Source organism: Coregonus clupeaformis, unplaced genomic scaffold (genome assembly GCF_020615455.1).
Source record: "Coregonus clupeaformis isolate EN_2021a unplaced genomic scaffold, ASM2061545v1 scaf0347, whole genome shotgun sequence".
NCBI lineage: Eukaryota > Metazoa > Chordata > Actinopteri > Salmoniformes > Salmonidae > Coregonus > Coregonus clupeaformis.
Genome location: NW_025533802.1, coordinates 200,720 through 227,332, shown reverse-complemented (window position 1 = coordinate 227,332; position 26,613 = coordinate 200,720). Strand labels below are relative to the sequence as shown.

At 42.1% G+C, this 26,613-nt stretch overlaps 1 protein-coding gene and 1 long non-coding RNA gene across 2 annotated transcripts in view; one reads left to right on the top strand and one right to left on the bottom strand.

Annotated features, from left to right (window-relative positions):
- The window catches only part of LOC121560952 (beta-1,4-galactosyltransferase 3-like), a 29,449-nt gene extending 4,708 nt beyond the window's left edge, over window positions 1–24,741 (bottom strand). Inside the window, exons 1-3 of the mRNA XM_045214977.1 lie at window positions 24,519–24,741; window positions 3,824–5,086; window positions 2,405–2,640 (exon numbers count right to left, since the gene is read on the bottom strand). Coding sequence (XP_045070912.1) covers window positions 2,405–2,640; window positions 3,824–4,109 — 522 coding nt within the window. The 5' untranslated portion in view covers window positions 4,110–5,086; window positions 24,519–24,741. The remainder of the gene's footprint in view (window positions 1–2,404; window positions 2,641–3,823; window positions 5,087–24,518) is intronic.
- A 470-nt stretch (window positions 24,742–25,211) lies between these two features.
- LOC123484516 lies at window positions 25,212–26,543 on the top strand. The gene is made up of 3 exons (XR_006658562.1): window positions 25,212–25,303; window positions 25,608–25,863; window positions 26,306–26,543. It is a non-coding gene; the product is annotated as an uncharacterized LOC123484516 (long non-coding RNA).
- Window positions 26,544–26,613: the final 70 nt, after the last annotated feature.

The window sequence follows — 26,613 nt, the reverse complement described above, 5'->3', positions numbered from 1 at the left end:
GGCCATGGAAACCCATTTCATGAAGCTCCCAACAAACAGTTATTGTGCGGATGTTGCTTTCAGAGGCAGTGTGGAACTCGGTAGTGAGTGTTGCAACCAAGGGCAGACGATTATTACGCGCTACGCGCTTCAGCACTCGGTGGTCCCGTTCTGTGAGCTTGTGTGGCCTACCACTTTGCGGCTGAGACGTTGTTGCTCCTAGACGTTTCCACTTCAAAATAACAGCACTTACAGTTGAGCGGGGCAGTTCTAGCAGGGAAGACATTTAACGAACTGACTTGATGGAAAGGTGGCATCCTATGACGGTGCCATGTTGAAAGTCACTGAGCTCTTCAGTACGAGCCATTCTACTGCCAATGTTTGTCTATGTGTGCTTGATTTTATACACCTGTCAGCAAGGCTGTGGCTGAAATAGCCAAATCCACTAATTTGAAGGGGTCTCCACATACTTTTGGCCATGTAGTGTATATATCATATTTGGGCCCCCGCTGCTAAATGAATATAGGGTAAACACTGATGTTGGTTCCATACATGACAACACAATGACATAGTGTCCATACAACAATAATGGGTAATTGGGTTTACCCATTAAATATATGGAGTATGCAACTTCATTTTTATACAGTTTACTCTCCGTTAGTAGTCTCGAAAACCTGACCCTAGGCAACACAGTGACTAGGGTCTGGTTTCAATTATGGCCTCTTTTGGCATAGAGGAAATACGTCACTGCCTAGGTCACTACTTTATCTGCTTGAATAAAATACAAAATAGTAGCTAGCAAGATGGAAATCAGAGGTAATTTTTAATGAGTGCATTTCGCAAGTGGCTAGTTTGCATCAACTACCATTATTAAAACCACTGGAAAGGTTTTGCCTGCAAACTTTGGTTTTGAATCACAATGTGGATCGCATTAGTGGAAACCAAGACTGTTCTCAGGGATGGTTGTAGCTACATATTTTCGAGTCGTGTCGGGGACAATTTCAGCTAACCCTAGTCCTTTTCCTAACCGTAACCCAATTCTCCTAACCTGCTACATTAATTCTCCTAACCTGCTATGAAAAGTTACTTCCGCTAGTCAAAACCGGCAGACCTGCCCTGAGAGCAGTGAAAGTATCCACTAATGCGATACAGCGTTCTGCCATGTCTGCCTCATGATTTGTTGGGCAAGTGTCCAGAAATATTTTTTTCCAGCCTTATCGAATTACTAGTTCCTCTATGCCAGAAGAGTCCATTGAAACCAGACCCTAGTCACCTGCAACTATTCAATATGAAAATGAATTGTGTAGTCTACATACAATGAAATCAATAGTTTGATTATTTACAGTACAACTGATCATCTGTAAAATCGATACAATATCACAGCATACACTCAAAATGGTCAAATAATATTCGCTACTATAAACTAAAATTAGGGTTTAAAACATCTCTGGACGATTACACCTAATCCATGGCAAGATACGAAATTTGAGAGCGTCACTGAGGTCAATAGCATGAGCAGTATTTGTCCCTGTGGTTCAGTGTGTGTGTAACTATGACAACCAACCACAGCTGAAGACATGCAGATGCTTGCTCTGCTGCTAGCCTGCATTATCTTGTTTGAGCTGAGTGCAATCTGGCACTGGTTATGCAAAAATACTGCACGCATGCAGAGTCATGAATAAATGGTTTAGAGCCAGGTTTATTTTGAGATGCTAACTTGGTAGCTTAGCATTCATATGTTACAGGTAAACAACAAGCAGGCAGTGACAACTTGACTAACAGTGTGAAGGTGCGAAAGTGCTTGTTTCAAGTGTAAATTAAGGGATTGCTACAAGTTGTTAAAATGATTAAACTCTGTTAAACCTTCAGTCAGCATCTTTCAACCACAAGGCTGTGTGTGATTCCATGGTTTTTTGGTAAATTGTACGAAGTGTAAAGAACATTTTCATACTGGTAGGCTATGTTACAGATTGCTCAATCAATTGATAACATGAATGTTGCCTTTAAAGCGGCAATCAGCAGTTGAAACAAAAAGGACCCTGTTTCGGTAAAAGACTGAGGGATGGGGCTGGGGAAATGTGCAACCACTCAAATTCATAGAGCCATGAATGCACGGACTGACCATTCATGATATCAACATTATAGTTTTAACCATGTTTAGAGGCTAGACAGTGTTTGTTACATTTACTTTGTTTACAAACATTGGAGTAAAACAAGCTTATATTTTGGGTTCTGATGGGGTACGACAGTTGAACTAAGCTTATGAGGCATTTATAAGTTATATTCTTCAAGAATCAATGGGTACATATTCATTTATACGTCCAAAAATGTATGTAGCAACTGCAGATTGCCCCTTTAAAATGTAACCTTTTGAAACTGTGTGTGTGTGTGTGTGTGTGCGCACGCCTGGACGTATGCATCTCACCTGGTGGATAACGTAGATGCCGTAGTTGAGCTGTTGTCGCTGTAGGAACGGGTGAAGGTAATAGAGGAGGAACTTCAGGTGGTGCTCCCGGTTTCTGTGGGGAATGATTATGGCGGTGCGGTGCTGCGCCTCACAGTCAGGGGGCCTGTAGCGCCCCCCGCGGACCACCAATGGATTCTTCCTCACCACTTGGGCCAGTGTCAGCCCGGAAGGAAAGTTGACGTGGATCGGTCCACCTGAAAAGAGAAACAGGGTGAGAAGAAGCCAGATGTCATAACAGCATTTTATTGCTAGACCAATATCATAACACACACACCAAATAATTCAAAATCAGTATGTTGTCCATGCTAGCATGCTCGTTCTAACAGGGTTTTTGGGATTTGAGATCAAATGTTTTACGACAGTACAGAATGCAGTGTTGCCCCTTTTATCCATTTCCCCTATATCCATTCTGTTTTGTCGTCTCATATAAAACATGTTATGCTGCAGTATAGAGCCAAATTAAAAGGTTTTAGCTTCAGTGTCCAAATAAATACGTAGGGGAGCGTAGGTCTAGGCTATGTAGCCTATGTGCTTTGAAGTTTGTCACTTCACAAAGTCAGTAACCACTGCAAACAAATACCTGTAGAATATAAAAGGGCACAGCAAAACATTGTAGGAGCCTTTGCTGTAGGCAAATCTCTTGGTTTCAGTGTGGCTATCCAAATTAGAAGGTAAAAAATTAGGAAGTTGGACACAAGGTAAACTGACCTTCATTTGAACACAAGTATATTCAGTCCCTCTAGTCGAAGCGTACAACAAACACTCCTGTTGGGTCAGCCGCCACCAAGTCTCGGATCAGTTTGAATGATCTCAAAGTCAAAACACATCCTTCCTTCCCTTACTAGGGGCCATCATTGAACATTGATCAATTCCTGACTGTATAGGTGAAGCCAAGGTTCCACCATATCATGTCTACTCAAAATTCTGGTAACTTTCCCAGAAATCCTGGTTGGAGGACTCCCGGAATCAGAACAGAATAAGCAGGAAATACAGAATTCTCCAACCAGGATTTCTACTACCGAAATTTTGCAAGCCCACTACCCATCCAACCTAGTCAGATCAGTAGCCAACTAACAAGCAAGGACAGTTGCATGTGTGGAATTATTTGGAAATTCCCTTGCACAACAAACCTACCGAGGCTTTCCTACTGCCCACATTTCGTTTCCTGGCACACCAATCAAGTATCTCAGCCACTTTCTTTTTCAAGAAAGTATTGTTCTGGCGTAAATTGTAAAAAACATTCCCTCTTCAGTTTCAGTCTGAAGAGGGAATGAAGTAAGAGATACGGGGAGGGCTGGGTAACTGAAGACGGCGGCTGGTGAACTCATATAAATAGAATCGGGCTGCTAGGACTTCTATTTCTATGGGTGAACTCACCTATCAGGGGAGACGTCTTGGGGCAGTGGGGCATGTCCTCGACCCGGCCGTGGGCCTTGACAAGGAGGGACAAGTTGGCGTAGACGTCACTGCCCGTGTTGTTGCGTGAGTGGGGCGAGTCGGCACCAGACGTCCCCAACGCTGGTGTCTCCGGCTTGCGGAAAATCCGTATGAAGTACGACATTCGCTTGTGGTAGCCGTCGCGGGACAGCAGAGCCATGACGACGAGCTGGACACCCAGGAACATGAACAGGTAGCGCCATTTTGACTGTAGCCACATCGCCATCTCTGCTTCGCAACAAGGAACTTGGAGAGCGGTTTGGTGATTTGTTTGGCTTCGTTAGTCCTAGCGACCTACACTAGAGGAACGCTGTGAGAAAATGCTTACTTTGTGGCTGGGTAGAATATGGGGTGGGATTTTCAACAGTATGTATGGAGGTGTATGTTTTTACTGTAAACAAGTGTGCACTGTCAGTACTGTGCAACTGTGTATGATATGATAAGTACAACAGACAATGGATATGGAGGTGTAGTGCAAAATCCTTAAAATATGTTGAAATAGTTTTCAGATATTGGAGTGTGATATGAAGTTAGATCAAGTTTATAGGAAAAGGACAGTGAGAAACCGTGAAGGCACTTTGGTTCAGCTGATCACTGCAGAAACCCAAAAAAATTAGGTTAAAAAAAAATATGGGGGAAAAAATATATATCTTTATTGTGTCTATTTCAACCTCTTGTCCCACCACAAGTCGAGATGTGTCGATCTCCAAAGTCTGCTGGTGGCCCTCTGGTTCATCGATGGTGTGTGGTGGCTATGGCAGCCCAACATCATGCTACTAGAATTCCATCAGTGTCCCAACCACCACCACAGCTCGTTTGTTTCCTGTAAACGGCTGACTGGGTGTTATTGTGCTGCCTTCTGTTACCTAGCTGCTACTCTCATGGGGGCCCTCCACACAAACAGCCACCAACAACAAAGGGAGCGTAGGCAGCTGTATAGGACCCTATCCTTTACAGAGGACTATGGTTTCGTAACCAGTACAGTGGGAGGAGGAGTGGTCAGGGGCTGGCTGTGTGTGTGTTAGGGGAAGGGTGTGGGGAAGGGGCAGACAGAGAGCAAATAGAGGAAGGGGGAGGTCCGATGGCGACTGCGGCTATTGTCCCATTCTGACTGGCACACTCTGGGCTGAGAGATGCTTCCAAGGGGGAGGGGTCCACTGGGCCAGACGGACAGAGGCTCGGACCAATCACGAGAATGGAGCTCTGAAAGACAACAAGAGAGAAGTAGGTGGTTAAGAAGTTGTTACGATTGATATCCTATAACAATCCATTGTTGCTGCTTGCATCTTTCCCAATTAGACTAACTGTTTACCACATAAATGATGCACAGCCGGAACAAACAGCTTGTTTGTTTTCAGCTAAACAGCCCAGCTGGAGAGAGCCAGGAGGAATCAGGCATAATGGGGGCTCCAATACGGACACCTTCGCAGACAACACACCACTGGCAGTAACCGAGGAGCAGAAAGAAACACGAGCTCAGAGGAGCTAAAGCGATTCAGAGAATCAAGATAGAACGACCACTGCTTTCTATCTCTAGGAAAACGTCCTACTACCACTCAGACCTCGACCCGTCAGACTGACCATGGCACGATCGTGGGTCGTTAAACGGTCCTGCTACATGTGTTCAAGTAATCCTCCATCCTTGCGCTGGCTATCTGTTGTAAAGTACCCAACACGTCAGCACTCACGGATAAATTAGTGCTCATTAAAGATGTCTTTAAAGACTCTAATCCAAATCCCACATGGAGCCCAGGGATTGGCAGAATGGTAGAGAGATACAGCGTTGCAGAAAACAGGATGAGAGTGTGTGTATAATAATAATAATAAATAATATTATTAGTATTATTATTATTATTATTATTATTATAATAATAATAATAATAATAATAATAATAATATATGCATCAGGGTTTCTGTTAGCCAGTAATAGCCAGCTTTTGGCCATTAAAAAAATTTAAACGCTGATAAATAAATTGGCACCGGTCAATTGTCCAGGAGAAGAAAATAAATGCTTTTTAGCCTATTCATTGATGGAAATACCAGTTGATGGAAATACATTTGACCAGTCATGCTTATCGGTCAATGGGTCAATTTGCATAATTTTGTGGAATTAAATTGGCGCGTATATTCGTTATGTATCACACGCATGGCATACAGACACAGCCTTTTATCGGAAAATCTGTCAGCTAGCACTTTTACAAGCCCAATCACTGCACAACATTTCTAAATGTAATTGTCTGTTAAAAATAGTTTTTGGCCCACGATTAAAAAGTGCTTCACACTACCGGTCCAAAGTTTTAGAACACCTACTCATTCAAGGGTTTTTCTTTTTTTTTTTTTTACTATTTTCTACATTGTAGAATAATAGTGAAGACATCAAAACTATGAAATAACACATATGGAATCATGTAGTAACCAAAAAAAGTGTATTTTATATTTGAGATTCTTCAAACAGCCACCCTTTGCCTTGATGACAGCTTTGCATACTCTTGGCATTCTCTCAACCAGCTTCATGAGGTAGTCACCTGGAATACATTTCAATTAACAGGTGTGCCTTCTTAAATGTTAATTTGTGGAATTTATTTCCTTCTTAATGCGTTTGAGCCAATCAGTTGTGTTGTGAGAAGGTAGGGGGGTATACAGAAGATAGCCCTATTCGGTAAAAGACCAAGTCCATATTATGGCAAGAACAACTAAAATAAGCAAAGAGAAATGACAGTTCATCATTACTTTAAGACATGAAGGTCAGTCAATACGGAACATTTCAATAACTTTGAAAGTTTCTTCAAGTGCAGTCGCAAAAACCATCAAGCGCTATGATGAAACTGGCTCTCATGAGGACCACCATAGGAATGGAAGATCCAGAGTTACCTCTGCTGCAGAGGATTAGTTCATTAGAGTTACCAGCCTCAGAAATGAATGCTTCACAGATTTCAAGTAACAGACATCTCAACATCAACTGTTCAGAGGAGACTGTGTGAATCAGGCCTTCATGGTCGAATTGCTCCAAAGAAACCACTACTAAAGGGACACCAATAAGAAGAGACTTGCTTGGGCCAAGAAACACGAGCCATGGACATTAGACCGGTGGAAATTTGTCCTTTGGTCTGGAGTCCAAATTGGAGATTGTTGGTTCCAACTGGCGTGTCTTTGTAAGACGCGGTGTGGGTGAACGGATTATATCCGCATGTGTATTTCCCACCATAAAGCATGGAGGAGGTGGTGTTATGGTGTGGGGGTGCTTTGCTGGTGACAATGTCTGTGATTTCTTTAGAATTCAAGGCACACTTAACCAGCATGGCTACCACAGCATTCTGCAGCGATACGCCATCCCATCTGGTTTGAGCTTAGTGGGACTATCATTTCCTTTTCAACAGGACAATGACCCAACACACCTCCAGGCTGTGTAAGGGCTATTTTACCAAGGAGAGTGATGGAGTGCTGCATCAGCTGACCTGGCCTCCACAATCCCCCAACCTCAACCAATAATTTTCATAACGGAAACCCTGATATGTATGTGTGAGGGATCTGCAAATGTGAGCACATCAGTTAACAGAAATCTCCCTTACCCCGCCTTTTCAGCTTCAATACTTCTTAATCCCCAGTCAATCCGCCTCACACTCACAGAGGATACAAGTTCTTTAAACACAGAGAAAGAGAAATGGAAAGACAAGAGGGAGGGATAAATCAAGTGCGAGAGGGTGAGAGCACGAAAGGAGTCGGTAAAATGAGGAGATACTTGACAGGAAGAAGAGAGCTAAAAAGAGGGAAAGAGTGAGGAGAGGAAGAAGGAAAAAACGCATTTGCTTTTGATGAGTTATTTGTTTTGCAACTGGAAATTTGAGCAGATGGAAAGTTGAACTTCAGTCCGTCCTCTAATTTCCTCTCTAATGAGTGAGGCCAGCAGCATCATATAGACGGCCACCATATAGGCATAGTGGCTAAATCCTTAGAACAAAACATGATACCATTCCTTTACTATGGTATAAATGCATTCTATACTACCTTCTGTCCAATGCAGTTTCACAGGTGTTTACATGAATAAATCGGCTGATCAACAGGGTGTGTACAGTATCATCCCTGCCCGGTAAAGCGCTCGGGGGTGTACTGTGACTTGAAATGGGATATAGTGTAGCAGGACAACTTGGCAGCTGGCACCTCCCTTGACAAAGCCAGGGCCTTGCCTTCTTAGCATGAATATAAAAAGAGCCAGTGACTTGATTTAGATGCCCCTGTTCCTCAGGCTATGTGATGCTATGTGAGGGAATCTGAGAATGACAAGAGGAGAGGGGAGGGAGAGGAAGCAGAGTAGGCCCTATGCTATGGACAAGTTTTTGTTTCCCCTCTCACCAGCGTTCAATCTAAGCTACATTCCCTCTCTCGAGTCTCGACATTTGAAAGTCAGAGGTAGAACTGGCATTACTAGCTCATGCAGGCCCGAGTCAGCCAAAACAAACATCTTCCCTCCAGTGTTCTTCTACCTCCTCACGTATCCCCTCCTCCTCTTCCTTAGACGGTACTGTACAGCAGCACATGCTTTAGACTGAGTGATGGCAGAGCTATGGAAGATAACAGGCCAGATATGGGACAATCCTTTTCTGCCTGGAGCCATCAATATTACATGCATACTGTATGTCCACATGCATACTCGCACACACTAGAATGGATGCGAGAATAGTAGCCAGCGAGGGAGCCGAGGGAAGAGAGGAGAAAGAGAGAGAAATGGGGAGGTGGAAGGGGGGCAGAGAGAGCGAGAAGTATGTGAAAAGTATATATAGATCATTATCAGGCTCCCACGCATGCGCTGCCCATAGCCAGGCAGCCGACCAGTCAGTCGGCCAGGCACAGGGGACCCACTGGGAGACAGGCCGTCCTGGGGAGGGGAGCAGTCAGCCAGCCAGCGCAACAGACTGCTGCGAAATATGGGACGACGACGCCCCCCCCCCACAGCAAAAGGCAAAGACAGGCAGAGCAATAGGAGAGAAGAAGAGAGTGGAGGAAAGTGGAAATATGTAGCCAAGTACTTGAAAACATCTGGTGTGCATCTGTCCCAAAGGATAGCTGCAGAGCAGCAGTGGAAGTGTAGGAGTGGGAGGAAGAAGACGGGGTAGAAACAGTTTATAGGCCTTGCGTTAAGAGTCTGCCGCCTGTGAATCAAAGCCTTAACCCGCCGGAGCAGAGCGGGATGCCAGACACGAAGAGGAGAAGGATGAGGGACTGGAGAGATGCCATGTTCAGCTGATTAGAGGAATGCGTACTATATCCATCCATCCATTCATCCGTCAGCATCTGTCGGCTGTGGAAGACTGTGCTCTCCAGCTTTAACCTTGTGATCTCTATAGTCTGCAAATCCGCTCTAACACAGCTTTGGAGGAAAAGGCCATCAAATCCTTGCACTCTATTCAGAACCATTCAGTTCTATACACTGAAGATAGGCTTCACTGGCCATTCATTGTCAGTGCAGCTGGTACATGTCGCTTTAGCTGCTCCCTCAGGTCTGAGTCCACTGGGACAGGCTGAAGAGAAAGAAACACCCCTACAGGTTCTGCTGGTTCTCCTTTACAGTCTGCTGCTGCTTGGGTAGTTACTAGCTTTGAGTAGTTTCCATAGTGCAGAGTTCATTTGTGGCTCGAGCACCCACCCACACACACACACCTCTGGGACAGCCCTCATTGCAACCATGATAACAAACTGCACGGCTCAGTAGCTAAGCAATGACAACCATAGGGACCAACCAGAAAAACAGAGGATAACCACGTAAACATATAACAAAAAGGGCACTAAGAGTCACGCAGACACATGAATGGCGAAGGTGTTGCCTTTCCACCACTACTATCATTCCAGAGTACTGGGCAGAAAACAAAGAGACGGCAGCCTGGGACAGGGTCAACATCATTGTTAGATTGTGTTGGGGGAAATGTTGTAATGTCTTGCCCTGATTGGACAGAAAGGGAGAAGGGTCAGCAATGGAGCCGGCAAATAGGAAGGCTAACACTACTGAAAACAGCCACAAGTATCAACAGGGATTGACATAACGGGTTGCCTTATCACCTGGGGCAAGTGAACTGAGCAGTCAGGTTGTTCCATTGGGCAGGTGACCGTTTATACTGAAAACAACCACACACTATGGTCACATAAAATACAGAATTTATCGCATTTCTGCATGTAAGTGATCATATCTGACAGGCAACCAATAGCCTACTCCTTACTTGGCTGATGGGCAAGTGCACTTCAGACCTTAAAGGGATACTTCAGGATTGATTTTGGCAATGAAGCCCTTTATCTACTTCCCCAGAGTCAGATGAACTTGTGGATACCATTTCTATGTCTCTTAGTGCAGTTGGAAAGCACAATTGCTAACTAGCGTTAGCGCAATGACTGGAAGTCTATGGTAACTGTTAGTATACTAGTAGATATCATAGACTTTGTCATTGCGTTAACGCTAGTTAACATTGGCTCGCAAAACAACCTCCAACTTCCTTCATACTGGATGCAGAGACATAAAAATGGTATCCATGAGTTCATCTGACTATGGGGAAGTAGATACAGTGCTTCATTGCCAGATTCCTGAAGTATCCCTTTAAAAATGTCAAATACCTGTTGAAGGGTAGCAAATGAATGTTCACACATCACTGGTTGGCTGCTTGTGTAAACAGTACTTTGCTAACTGTTGTAAGTATGTTGTTAAAATCCTGTTTTTGCATGTTTAGCATCAAACTGTATGCATCAAAGCCCAAATAGGTGAAACATGTCATCGCAGTCTCTTCCACAAATGGAGAGACACACAGACCAGGGTTGAGTTCAGTACGTTTTTACGTTCTGGAACGTTCAATTGATTGTAAATGGTGCTGTCCTGAACGACCAGTTGAAAAACAGGGAGGGGTTGGGTTGTGGGTTCGGGAACGCTGTCAGCATGACCACTGCCCTTTAAATACGTCAGTCATTGCTTCAAGCCACACCCACCAAACGTACCTCAAAGTCTGTTCAAGAACGTTCTGGGGAAACGTGTCGTTCAGTACAAACAGTTACGCAACGCAGCAAACGTTCAAGCGAACTGAACGCACCAGAACAGGGTTTTACAAACTCGGTCCTGGGCCCGCCCCCCGGGTGCACATTTTGGTTTTTGCCCTAGCACTACACAGCTGATTTAAATAATCAATGCGTGATAAGTTGGTTATTTGAATCAGCTGTGTAGTGCTAGGGCAAAAACCAAAACGTGCACCCAGGAGGGGGCCCAGGACCAAGTTTGGGAAACACTGTGATAGAAGATAGGATCTGGCTGTTCTTATCCCATGAACACCGTGGAGTCCTGCAGTACAGTCCCCTCCGCTGGTCTAACGTTAGAATCAGTATCTACTCAGTCAACCTGACAGCTCCTGTGACGGGGCTTTTGTGGCTATTTTTCTCACTCTGGTAACTATTTAAACAGAAAGGAGAGTAGGGAGGAAGGTTTGCCCAGCTCAAATTATGCTTTCCACAGCACTGATTACAGAACAGGTGTACACCTTCAAAAGATGGCAAACGGCCTTGGCTGGGCAAATATAGAAAACACAAGAGAGACCACATTCTGAACTTGATTGCACAAACCACTGTTTGCAAAGGGGCTGGTTCAGGAACTGTACACAGGATACTCCTAAACCTTGAGTATACAAGTTTTCCATCATAGCTGGTTGATTTTGCAAATAGGGGCACTTTTGGACGTTAAATGTTTTTGAAAATTAAACCTCTTGAAACTGCTTTTTATATCTGAATATTTTCTTCACTGTCTGGAAACAGTAATAGTGGCTGAGACTATTTAAGAATATGAAGATTTTTTATCGGTTTCTACAAATACCCGAGGAGAAATGTAATTACCACCACGTCATAAAATGTGCTATTTTAATTGAAAAGGAAATTATAGACATTTTGCCTAAGGTATTTTATACAACATCCCCCCAAAAAAGTGTTAGTTTTTTTACTATTTGGAAGTTTTGATTATATGTATTCATCGTCATGTCTAAAATGTCCATACAGTGAGGGAAAAAGGTATTTGATCCCCTGCTGATTGTGTACGTTTGCCCACTGACAAAGAAATGATCAGTCTATAATTATATGGGAGGTTAATTTGAACAGTGAGAGACAGAAAACAAATCCAGAAAAACGCATGTCAAAAATGTTATAAATTGAATTGCATTTTAATGAGGGAAATAAGTATTTGACCCCCTCTCAATCAGAAAGATTTCTGGCTCCCAGATTGCTTCTGTGGACAGGTGTCTTTTATACAGGTAACAAACTGAGATTAGGAGCACACTCTTAAAGGGAGTGCTCCTAATCTCAGTGTGTTACCTGTATAAAAGACACCTGTCCACAGAAGCAATCAATCAATCAGATTCCAAACTCTCCACCATGGCCAAGACCAAAGAGCTCTCCAAGGATGTCAGGGACAAGATTGTAGACCTACACAAGGCTGGAATGGGCTACAAGACCATCGCCAAGCAGCTTGGTGAGAAGGTGACAACAGTTGGTGCGATTATTCGCAAATGGAAGAAACACAAAAGAACTGTCAATCTCCCTCGGCCTTGGGCTCCATGCAAGATCTCACCTCGTGGAGTTGCAATGATCAATGAGAACGGTGAGGAATCAGCCCAGAACTACACAGGAGGATCTTGTCAATGATCTCAAGGCAGCTGGGACCATAGTCACCAAGAAAACAATTGGTAACACACTACGCCGTGAAGGACTGAAATCCTGCAGCGCCCGCAAGGTCCCCCTGCTCAAGAAAGCACATATACAGGGCCGTCTGAAGTTTGCCAATGAACATCTAAATGATTCAGAGGAGAACTGGGTGAAAGTGTTGTGGTCAGATGAGACCAAAATCGAGCTCTTTGGCATCAACTCAACTCGCCGTGTTTGGAGGAGGAATGCTGCCTATGACCCCAAGAACACCATCCCCACCGTCAAACATGGAGGTGGAAACATTATGCTTTGGGGGTGTTTTTCTGCTAAGGGGACAGGACAACTTCACCGCATCAAAGGGACGATGGACGGGGCCATGTACCGTCAAATCTTGGGTGAGAACCTTCTTCCCTCAGCCAGGGCATTGAAAATGGGTTGTGGATGGGTATTCCAGCATGACAATGACCCAAAACACACGGCCAAGGCAACAAAGGAGTGGCTCAAGAAGAAGCACATTAAGGTCCTGGAGTGGCCTAGCCAGTCTCCAGACCTTAATCCCATAGAAAATCTGTGGAGAGAGCTGAAGGTTCGAGTTGCCAAACGTCAGTCTCGAAACCTTAATGACTTGGAGAAGATCTGCAAAGGAGTGGAACATAATCCCTCCTGAGATGTGTGCAAACCTGGTGGCCAACTACAAGAAATGTCTGAACTCTGTGATTGCCAAGGGTTTTGCCACCAAGTACAAAGTCATGTTTTGCAGAGGGGTCAAATACTTATTTAGCTCATTAAAATGCAAATCAATTTATAACATTTTTGACATGCGTTTTTCTGGATTTTGTTGTTGTTATTCTGTCTCTCACTGTTCAAATAAACCTACCATTAAAATTATAGACTGATCATGTCTTTGTCAGTGGGCAAACGTACAAATTCAGCAGGGGATCAAATATTTTTTTCCCTCACTGTATATGCCTCGATGATACTCAGAAACATGTATTTACCACGTCAACATTTTAATATTTTACATTAATTTTGGAATTATCTTAATAACAAGCATTTAAGGTTCACATATGGGGAAAATTTTCAATATGAATTGTAATATAATACACCTTACCGTGATGGTAATAACTTAGCATTGTGGTAATGGCAGTGTGGTGGAAATGAAATTTCATATAAAACTGATGAAAACTACCATTAAATTATTTAATTTTTTTAAGGGGGTAAATCAGCTTTAATACTGCAGATAGTTACATTGATAGAAGTTACAATCTATCTGAATCACTTCCAATCCCACATATAATTTTTTCGCATATATATATATATATACACACACACTATACATACACACAAACATATACAGACACACACATATACATATATACACATACATACACATGCATACACATACATACATACATACATATACAGTGGGGAAAAAAAGTATTTAGTCAGCCACCAATTGTGCAACTTCTCCCACTTAAAAAGATGAGAGGCCTGTAATTTTCATCATAGGTATACATCAACTATGACAGACAAATTGAGGAGAAAAAAATCTAGAAAATCACATTGTAGGATTTTTTATGAATTTATTTGCAAATTATGGTGGAAAATAAGTATTTGGTCACCTACAAACAAGCAAGATTTCTGGCTCTCACAGACCTGTAACTTCTTCTTTAAGAGGCTCCTCTGTCCTCCACTCGTTACCTGTATTAATGGCACCTGCTTGAACTTGTTATCAGTATAAAAGACACCTGTCCACAACCTCAAACAGTCACACTCCAAACTCCACTATGGCCAAGACCAAAGAGCTGTCAAAGGACACCAGAAACAAAATTGTAGACCTGCACCAGGCTGGGAAGACTGAATCTGCAATAGGTAAGCAGCTTGGTTTGAAGAAATCAACTGTGGGAGCAATTATTAGGAAATGGAAGACATACAAGACCACTGATAATCTCCCTCGGTCTGGGGCTCCACGCAAGATCTCACCCCGTGGGGTCAAAATGATCACAAGAACGGTGAGCAAAAATCCCAGAACCACACGGGGGGGACCTAGTGAATGACCTGCAGAGAGCTGGGACCAAAGTAACAAAGCCTACCATCAGTAACACACTACGCCGCCAGGGACTCAAATCCTGCAGTGACAGACGTGTCCCCCTGCTTAAGCCAGTACATGTCCAGGCCCGTCTGAAGTTTGCTAGAGTGCATTTGGATGATCCAGAAGAGGATTGGGAGAATGTCATATGGTCAGATGAAACCAAAATATAACTTTTTGGTAAAAACTCAACTCGTCGTGTTTGGAGGACAAAGAATGCTGAGTTGCATCCAAAGAACACCATACCTACTGTGAAGCATGGGGGTGGAAACATCATGCTTTGGGGCTGTTTTTGTGCAAAGGGACCAGGACGACTGATCCGTGTAAAGGAAAGAATGAATGGGGCCATGTATCGTGAGATTTTGAGTGAAAACCTCCTTCCATCAGCAAGGGCATTGAAGATGAAACGTGGCTGGGTCTTTCAGCATGACAATGATCCCAAACACACCGCCCGGGCAACGAAGGAGTGGCTTCGTAAGAAGCATTTCAAGGTCCTGGAGTGGCCTAGCCAGTCTTCAGATCTCAACCCCATAGAAAATCTTTGGAGGGGAGTTGAAAGTCCGTATTGCCCAGCGACAGCCCCAAAACATCACTGCTCTAGAGGAGATCTGCATGGAGGAATGGGCCAAAATACCAGCAACAGTGTGTGAAAACCTTGTGAAGACTTACAGAAAACGTTTGACCTGTGTCATTGCCAACAAAGGGTATATAACAAAGTATTGAGAAACTTTTGTTATTGACCAAATACTTATTTTCCACCATAATTTGCAAATAAATTCATAAAAAATCCTACAATGTGATTTTCTGGATTTTTTTCTCCTAATTTTGTCTGTCATAGTTGACGTGTACCTATGATGAAAATTACAGGCCTCTCTCATCTTTTTAAGTGGGAGAACTTGCACAATTGGTGGCTGACTAAATACTTTTTTTCCCCACTGTATACGTATGAACTTTCTCACCCAAACGTAGACGTACGTCATGGGTGAGAAAGTAGAGAATATTTACATTTACAAGTCATTTAGCAGACGCTCTTGTCCAGAGCGATTTACAGGGGTTGGGTGCCTTGCTCGGGGGCACATCAACAGATTTTTCACTTGGTCGGCTCGGGGACTGGAACCGGTGACCTCTCGGTTGCTGGCACGGCGCTCTTAGTCACTAAGCTACCTGCCGCCCCATATGAGTTTAAGGTTGTGCCATTGTTTGATTATGTGATAAGGTTTAATGGGTAATCGGACCATAACTAATGTGGTTATAGAAGTAATGTATAATATAGTAGAGAGCCAAGAGGGTTTCATTGAACTATTATGGTTTATTGGGCATTTCAATGGCATAAGGTGAAATCTGTATGTATGAGTGAATTCAACGGCTGGTATGGGTGGTAACCGGATACTATTGAGTATTTGGTTTGGTGATGATGAATGGAAGATTTGCAGCGTGGTTTGGGTTAAATAGAAAGACTCACTTATTCAACAGGAATAGGTGCAGGGAGAGGTAGTTTTTGTGTTGCTGAATGAGGTGAGAGCTAGTGCGGTTTTCATTTGGTGACGTCACTTGCTCTATGAACTGGAAGTAGTTGCTTTGAAAGGATCGCGGATTTTGTGGAGTGACTGGCAATGTATGTAGAGGGTCCCTGGTTCGAACCCAGGTAGAGACAGTGGGTAAAGCTTTCGCATTGGGGCTATGGACCTAGATTACTACGTGGATTGAGAAATGTGAAAAGTTGAATTAGATAGCTTTAGAAGTATTCTAGAAAGGTCTATGAAAATACACTGCTCAAAAAAATTAAGGGAACACTTAAACAACACAATGTAACTCCAAGTCAATCACACTTCTGTGAAATCAAACTGTCCACTTAGGAAGCAACACTGATTGACAAAACACTTCACATGCTGTTGTGCAAATGGAATAGACAACAGGTGGAAATTATAGGCAATTAGCAAGACACCCCCAATAAAGAAGTGGTTTTGCAGGTGGTGACCACAGACCACTTCTCAGTTCCTATGCTTCCTGGCTGATGTTTTGGTCACTTTTGAATGCTGGCGGTGCTTTCACTCTAGTGGTAGCATGAGACGGAATCTACAACCCACACAAGTGGCTCAGGTAGTGCAGCTCAACCAGGATGGCACATCAATGCGAGCTGTGGCAAGAAGGTTTGCTGTGTCTGTCAGCGTAGTGTCCAGAGCATGGAGGCGCTACCAGGAGACAGGCCAGTACATCAGGAGACGTGGAGGAGGCCGTAGGAGGGCAACAACCCAGCAGCAGGACTGGTACCTCCACCTTTGTGCAAGGAGGAGCAGGAGGAGCACTGCCAGAGCCCTGCAAAATGACCTCCAGCAGGCCACAAATGTGCATGTGTCTGCGCAAATGGTTAGAAACAGACTCCATGAGGGTGGTATGAGGGCCCAACGTCCACAGGTGGGGGTTGTGCTTACAGCCCAACACCGTGCAGGACGTCTGGCATTTGCCAGAGAACACAAAGATTGTCAAATTCGCCACTGGCGCCCTGTGCTCTTCACAGATGAAAGCAGGTTCACACTGAGCACATGTGACAGACGTGACAGAGTCTGGAGACGCCGTGGAGAACGTTCTGCTGCCTGCAACATCCTCCAGCATGACCGGTTTGGCGGTGGGTAAGTCATGGTGTGGGGTGGCATTTCTTTGGGGGGCCGTGTGCTCCATGTACTCGCCAGAGGTAGCCTGACTGCCATTAGGTACCGAGATGAGATCCTCAGACCCCTTGTGAGACCATATGCTGGTGCGGTTGGCCCTGGGTTCCTCCTAATGCAAGACAATGCTAGACCTCATGTGGCTGGAGTGTGTCAGCAGTTCCTGCAAGAGGAAGGCATTGATGCTATGGACTGGCCCGCCCGTTCCCCAGACCTGAATCCAATTGAGCACATCTGGGACATCATGTCTCGCTCCATCCACCAACGCCACGTTGCACCACAGACTGTCCAGGAGTTGGCAGATGTTTTAGTCCAGGTCTGGGAGGAGATCCCTCAGGAGACCATCCGCCACCTCATCAGGAGCATGCCCAGGCGTTGTAGAGAGGTCATACAGGCATGTGGAGGCCACACACACTACTGAGCCTCATTTTGACTTGTTTTAAGGACATTACATCAAAGTTGGATCAGCCTGTAGTGTGGTTTTCCACTTTAATTTTGAGGGTGACTCCAAATCCAGATCTCCATGGGTTGATAATTTGATTTCCATTGATAATTTGTGTGTGATTTTGTTGTCAGCACATTCAACTATGTAAAGAAAAAAGTATTTAATAAGATTATTTCATTCATTCAGAGATAGGATGTGTTGTTTAAGTGTTCCCTTTATTTTTTTGAGCAGTGTATGTTACAAGTACGAATGACATGATTTCCTAAGAAGGAAGATGATTAGGGCAGGTCCCCGCACCTCCCCCGTTGTGTAGGAAGGAGCAGGGAGGGGGGGAAGGGGTGAGAGACAGTACATATTTCAAATGATAGGAATATAACTAAATGTATACTTATCAACGATAGCAAGTATTTGTTTTATTAATTAGGGCCTAATCAGAGAGAACAGTTAAAGAAATTGAATAGCAAACTGAAATTGCGATAGAGCTATGAAAATTATTTAAGTTGAGGACAAAGGAAAATAATTTATGGTTCTAGTTCCCGGGTAAAAGAGTTGTACTTGCTTGACTGTATCGAGCAGAAGTTTGAATAGTTGAATGAAAAGAATTTATTTGACAAAGTCTAATGGTTATTACTTTATTGTATAGGTTGGGTAACACCAGTGGTGTATGAAAATAATTGGTGATTTCTAAAACGATAATCTGGTTATGGTACGTTGAACAATGGGATATAGTTGTGACTATTAGGATGATGGATTGAATAAACTTAGGTTATAAGTATAAAGTTATTAAACAATAGGTTTATATTTTTTAAAACATCAATGCAACAGGTTGCGATGATAAAATTAATAGAAAGGTGTTATAGGGTTATATTAGAAGGTGTAGTGAACTTAATGAAACGTGGTATTATATAGTGTCTTCCAGGATTGATGGAAGTCTCCTATAGCATTATGTTAAGGGGATGCCTGGAATAAAATATAATGTCTTACTTACACGGAGTATGTGATTGTATTGGCTAATGAATGAAATATGACATTTACAGGGGCGAAAGGAACAATAGCAGGGGAGACAGATTTTCCTATGGTGTTGGTAAAATAATTGATAATGGATCATTTGAGATGAGATCACATGGAGCAGATTTAGGGGTTCAATAATCATTGTGAGATTAGTTATGAGGAATTAGATTGATACAAACGATTATTGATGAGTTAGGACTGGGGATATCTGTATCATGTTTTGTGTGTACTTACCATCTTTAGATTACTGATGGTAATTGAAGGTTAACAAAATGTATAACCAGGAGAAAGAGATTAGCTTATCTCATTGGAATGTTGCCCAGGGCTAGGGGGAGCAGTAGTGAAGTTAGGCAGTATTTAGGTCGTAAAAGTGAGCTACCAAATTAAGTGGGGCCTGGCTATTTTTGGTTGTTGTTTTTCAATTGGGTTTTTCAAATAAAAAACAACACACCTAGTATGATGTTTATAAAGGGTTGCTATGTTGAATTTAGGGGGTTTTCAACAGTTCATAGGTGATGGGTCTTAAAAGAGCACACAGTGAATTTCTATGGAGTTTTTCCTGTTTTTTTTTTTTACTGAGTTTAGGGTATACATTATTTCTTATGAGAATAAATGTCATGAGGACTTAATGAACACTTGGGATAAGTAACATTTATGAAATACAGTGGGGGAAAAAAGTATTTAGTCAGCCACCAATTGTGCAAGTTCTCCCACTTAAAAAGATTAGAGAGGCCTGTCATTTTCATCATAGGTACAGGTAAACTATGACAGACAAAATGAGAAGAAAAAAATCCAGAAAATCACATTGTAGGATTTTTTATGAATTTATTTGCAAATTATGGTGGAAAATAAGTATTTGGTCAATAACAAAAGTTTCTCAATACTTTGTTATATACCCTTTGTTGGCAATGACACAGGTCAAACGTTTTCTGTAAGTCTTCACAAGGTTTTCACACACTGTTGCTGGTATTTTGGCCCATTCCTCCATGCAGATCTCCTCTAGAGCAGTGATGTTTTGGGGCTGTCGCTGGGCAACACAGACTTTCAACTCCCTCCAAAGATTTTCTATGGGGTTGAAATCTGGAGACTGGCTAGGCCACTCCAGGACCTTTAAATGCTTCTTACGAAGCCACTCCTTCGTTGCCCGGGCGGTGTGTATGGGATCATTGTCATGCTGAAAGACCCAGCCACGTTTCATCTTCAATGCCCTTGCTGATGGAAGGAGGTTTTCACTCAAAATCTAACGATACATGGCCCCATTCATTCTTTCCTTTACACGGATCAGTCGTCCTGGTCCCTTTGCACAAAAACAGCCCCAAAGCATGATGTTTCCACCCCCATGCTTCACAGTAGGTATGGTGTTCTTTGGATGCAACTCAGCATTCTTTGTCCTCCAAACACGACGAGTTGAGTTTTTACCAAAAAGTTCTATTTTGGTTTCATCTGACCATATGACATTCTCCCAATCCTCTTCTGGATCATCCAAATGCACTTCAGACGGGCCTGGACATGTACTGGCTTAAGCAGGGGGACACGTCTGGCACTGCAGGATTTGAGTCCCTGGCGGCGTAGTGTGTTACTTATGGTTGGCTTTGTTACTTTGGTCCCAGCTCTCTGCAGGTCATTCACTAGGTCCCCCCGTGTGGTTCTGGGATTTTTGCTCACCGTTCTTGTGATCCTTTTGATCCCACGGGGTGAGATCTTGCGTGGAGCCCCAGATCGAGGGAGATTATCAGTGGTCTTGTATGTCTTCCATTTCCTAATAATTGCTCCCACAGTTGATTTCTTCAAACCAAGCTGCTTACCTATTGCAGATTCAGTCTTCCCAGCCTGGTGCAGGTCTACAATTTTGTTTCTGGTGTCCTTTGACAGCTCTTTGGTCTTGGCCATAGTGGAGTTTGGAGTGTGACTGTTTGAGGTTGTGGACAGGTGTCTTTTATACTGATAACAAGTTCAAACAGGTGCCATTAATACAGGTAACGAGTGGAGGACAGAGGAGCCTCTTAAAGAAGAAGTTACAGGTCTGTGAGAGCCAGAAATCTTGCTTGTTTGTAGGTGACCAAATACTTATTTTCCACCATAATTTGCAAATAAATTCATTAAAAATCCTACAATGTGATTTTCTGGAGAAAAAAAAATCTCAATTTGTCTGTCATAGTTGACGTGTACCTATGATGAAAATTACAGGCCTCATCTTTTTAAGTGGGAGAACATGCACAATTGGTGGCTGACTAAATACTTGTTTTCCCCACTGTATTTAGAATGATGGTAATGTTTACTATACTATGGGATGGAATAGTTGGTTGAATGATTTCAATGGCCTCTGAACTCTTGACTTTCTGGTGTTAATTAATCATCCACACTGGTAATTCTAAAGGCATGAGAGGAGGACTTTAAGATTAAGATACATTTATTTTATCAAGTTGAGGGTCATTTATAATACTGTGAAAAGTGTGAAGAAGATTATAATTTGGTAATAATATGATTTGAACCATAAAATAACGGAAGAGAGAGAGAGCTTTCCCTGATTGAGGGATACCTGTTGCTAGTCAATTGTACTAATCTTGGATTACTTTTACGGGATAGAAGTAAGTTGAGATATTATCAAATGTTGTCATTTAAATTTCATTTTTATTATGTTTTAATAAACAACAACTTGGTATTTGAAACTAAATTAATGCAATGAGCTGCAGAAATCAGAGGAAGGCACAATCTAATGTGAAACAGCTATTACCTAGATCATTGATTTAGTAATAAGATCAGGAAAATAGTAATAATAGGAAGATGGATAGGATAATTTAAGATGGGGACTAGCTGTCCAGAAATAGATGAAGAAGGATGAGTTAAGGAATAAATGCAGAGACGAAATACAGAAAGAGTTGTGAAGTGTTCTTCTATACTTGAAGTACCAAAACCGTTAAACAAAAAACAAATTATGAGCTTTTTGGGAATAATAGACTACTGTAGAGCTTGGGTACTCCATTATGTACTGCATACTGGTAAATTAAGTGATCTTATCTATGGGAAGGCAATGGCAGCCCATGGTAAAATAATTTGGAACTCTGAGGAGGAGCAATTTATGAAGATAAAAAAGTTGCTCACTTCCCAAACAGTCTTAGCTTTTCCTACATATAACAGGGATTTTACCCAAATGGTAGAGTAAAGAGGGATATATGACATTGGTCATGATTAAGAAAGATTAACTGGGTTAATCCACGAACATAGAGTTTGAATTTTTTTTGCTAGTCAATTGTACTAATCTTGGATTACTTTACGGGATAGAAGTAAATTGAGGTATTATCAGATGTCATTTTTATTTCATTTTTATTATGGTTTAATAAACAATGTTGGTATTTTGTTTTTGAAAGCATGAGTGACGTTGTGACTCGTGTTCAAAAAAGGGGGGATGATAGTAGATGGTAGGATTAAATAATAAATATACGAAGGAGAGGACAAAATACTTTTTTTTAGATACAGTCTAGAAAGAGAATACTGATGTGAACGGTATGATTAGAGAGGGGTTAAGGAAAACACACAGGAGAGCAGGAAGAAATGGGGTACAAGGTCTACCGATAGTATTAATGACGATCAGGAGAACTCCAGATGAAGAAGGGTTATTGCCATTGGAGGAGGGATTTGGTAGACCATATAGAATGCCCGAGTTAGGAGGACCGGAACAGGCAGAAATAGAAATTAAGAGCACCCTAGCAGAAAAAGTGAGAAGGTAGTTTATTAACCACACCGGTATGTCAGAGGTTTTGTGCCCCACAGGTGAACTAAAGGAGAAGGTGACCCACTTTCAATACAAAAATGTATTGGAGTAAGATCATTTATTTATTTTGGGATATGTATACCGAGTATATACACACATCACCATCAGACCATTTTATTGGTAAACTACACGGTAATGTAAAAGTTGTATTTTTTACTGATCCAATATGTAATAGTACATTTATCATAATTTGGTTGTAATTCAGAGAGGTTAGAAAATGTATCTAGATCCTCTATGAATCTGTGGAGGGATTCAAGTTGTGGATTTAAAAGAAAACATTAATCATCAGCGTACAATGACACCTTTGTTTTTAAGCCCTTGATATTATTGTTAAATCTGATTTTAATAGCTAACATTTCGATGGCCATAATAAATAGATATGCCGATAGTGGAGTGGACAACCTTGTTTTACTCCTCTTGACAGTTTAAAACTGTCTGACAAATAGACATTGACTATTTTACACCTAGGGTTCCTATACATGATTTTAACCCATTTTATAAGAGATTCTCCCAAATTGAAATGCTCCAGGCATTTATATATAAACTCCAGTCTAACTTTATCAAATGCCTTTTCAAAGTCAGCTATGAATAGCAGGCCTGGTTTCCCAGATTTTTCATAGTGTTCTATTGTTTCCAGTACTTGCCTTATATTATCGCCAATGTTTCGTCCATGTAAAAAACCTGTCTGATTAGAATGAATAATGTCCGACAATACCTTTTTTATTCTATGCGCTATACATTTTGCTAGAATTTTTGCATCACAACACTGATGTGTAAGGAGCCAAGAGTGTGCAAAGCTGTCATCAAGGCAAAGGGTGGCTATTTGAAGAATTCCAAATATGTTTTGATTTGTTTAACACTTTTTTGGTTACTACAGGATTCCATAGTTGTTATTTCATAGTTTTGATGTCTTCACTATTATTCTACAATGTAGAAAATAGTAAAAATAAAGAAAAACCCTGGAATGAGTAGGTGTGTCCAAACTTTTGACTGGTGCTGTACAACCAAGTACACACACTTTTGAAAAAAAGTGATTTAATTTGCTTGTCATGGTGGCAATGACAATACTTAGAGACGACCGTACTGTTTGTAAAAAAAAAAAAAAGACAAGTTCAATGGCTTATGCACATCTAATATGTATATATTTTCCATTTTTTTAACTCTTTTTTTAAACAGGTGCTTTAAATATTTTCTAATTAAAGACTTTTGTAAGTGCAATACATAGCAGAATGTCAAAAGTCTGGATGTGAGACAGGACTAAAACAGTGCAAAACAGTGAAATCCAGACATGAAATGCTTTAGAAGATTTTTTTAAAACATTGAAAACTGACAAAAAATTAGTTTAAGGTTATTTTAGTCTTTACTTAAAGGGGGAAAAAAACATTTTATCTTATAAATCTAACCCTGAGACACAAAAATGACGTATTTGCTAAATCACCCAGCTATTCCTTTGGAATAAGATTAATTCCTTGCTTGTTCACACAGACATGAACAGATGCGACAATATCATGTAGCCTACAGACAGACAGACAGACACACACAGTGACAGAGAGAGACATGCATCCACTGCCACTATGGTGTTCAGTATACTGATCCGTTTTGTGTTTTTACATTATTAGACAATTCATGACTTACTTTAGATTTTGTCCGAGTCATGATGATGTAACCAAAGATTCCACCATTTCTGGCGTAGCTAATTTACCTGGGCTCGAGCCTTGCCTCAACAACTAACGTTATTGTTGAAGCGGCCACAATAAATACTTAACATTTTAGATAGCCAACGTTAGCTACTGGCTAGCTAGCAAATGTGACGGATAAATAAGCTGTAAAAGACGGCAAACTAACGTTACTAACTCCATTTCATTCTGCTTTGCTAGCTAGCTAACGACTAGCTAACTTCTTTCATACACGGGCATGATTTGTTAACGTCTCGTTAGCTGGCTATCTAGTTAGCATGATTAGCTAGATAAAAAATAAATAAACTGTGGCCAGCTTACCAACTAAACGCACGGAATGGTGTTTACCATTCCACTCCTCTTGTTCGTGGATAGCTCAATTGTTCCTTTTCTCATTTATTCCAGGCAACGGTATTGCTAAACGTCACTTTGACAATTCCAGTTGCTCTGGGACTGCATTTCGAAGTTGAAATGCAGCTTCTTCAGCCACACTTCACATGTAGAACTAGTACAGGAAGTGATGTACACAGCTGTTTGGTGTTGCATGTAGTAAGGAATGGTACGGTCTAAGGTTTTGTTTAGCGCACCTCCTCCAACCTCTTCATGTTGTATGCGTGTCCTGATTTTCACCACTACTTGCTGGTTTGGTTTCACAATAATTCAATGAATGCACTGGCAATACAATTGAATGGGGTGACGCTGAGTACACAGTGACATAACGACCCTTTTGTGTTATGGCTTACTTAACATAGAACGAGGAAAACACGACATGCTTGACTCGAGGAGACATGGTAAAGTGAAATTACAGAAATGGTGTAATACAAATTACATTTGTTTATCTTAGACCTACTACTGTATCTTTCGTACACGTTCAGAGTTGTGCTTTTATGTAGTAATTGTACTTTCTAATAAAATATAGATTTTATACCAAATGGCACACCCAAGCTGGGAGAAAATAAAGTATTATATTGTAGTAGATGTGTTCTAGATTCTAGAATGGTGCATCACTCATCTCTCAGTTGGAAAATCAAGTGTAAACAAATTGCGGTCAAAGACAAAGTACTGACTTTTTGCCATATTTCACCACAAAACATCTTATTTAAAAGGTAAGGAATTATTTTTCCACTCAATACTTAAGTATTCAACATTATGGGATTGGGTAGTTGTTCAATGTAGGGAAAGTTACTGGTCCACTGGCAGGAGTTAAACAAAGGCAGTGAAGCAGTTACCAAAATGAATTGCTTTTTCGTGATCACAAACATATCTAAACTAAATATATTTATATAATCTGACAAATAACTACATGCCACTTTAAGGTGATGATTGATCCTCTGAAACTGTACAGTTATGGACACAAATAGTTATGGCCTATTAGTGATCACACAGGCATTTTAATTTGGTTGTCCAAAGCTTTCTTCAGAATGTCCCAGCTTCCACCTCACCTTCCTCCGTTCCACCCCTGGAAGACCCAGTCCACCCTGGATGCTGTAGCGTCAGCAATGTGGCGCAGTCTCTGCCCTGGTCAAAGGATGCTACCAAACCATGACCTGGGACCAATCTTTGCCAATATGTCACAGGACCTGGAGTCTGCAACCATGCCCCTCTACACCAACTACTTTGACCCCATCACTGACCACCTGCCCAACAGTTTCCCATTGGGACACAAGTGGGTACCATTCCAATAGATATGAGTGGCGCAGTGGTCTAAGGCACTGCATCGCAGTGCTAACTGTGCCACTAGATCCTGGTTCGAATCCAGGCTCTGTTGCAGCCGGCCGCGACCGGGAGATTCATGGGCGGCGCACAATTGGCCCAGCGTCGTCCAGGGTAGGGGAGGGAATGGCCGGCAGGGATGTAGCTCAGTTGATAGAGCATGGCGTTTGCAACGCCAGGGTTGTGGGTTCGATTCCCACGGGGGGGGCAGTATAAAATAAAAATATTTCGCTCTGGATAAGAGCGTCTGCTAAATGACGTAAAATGTAAATGTAAATATACCATAAGAGGGGCCTTCTACTTTCTAAACCACAATCTTGCCCTTGATAGTCAGTCAAGCTCCCTGGAGATATATATTTACTAACAGAAAGCCTTTCTCCCCCTTGTGGTGTAAGGCTGAACTTCAACCTGAGGCTGAACTGCTTTGACTCGTGGGCAGACCAAGAGAGAGAGAGGGAAAGAGGGAGGGCGAGACACCGCCATGTCCCCTCTTATGGAGGACCCCGCATCAGTGGTGCCTGCCTGTCTAGACTGACTAGGAACGGAATGCCAAGCGAGAGTAGAGGATCTATGACCAACAGTCAGTTTATCTATCAAATGTATGGTTACCACTGCAGATGACCCTGGGCATGTTAGTGTTTGTCTTGTCACATCAATAGATTTTAAACCAATATATTTCAGTCCACGTGAAAAATAAAGACAG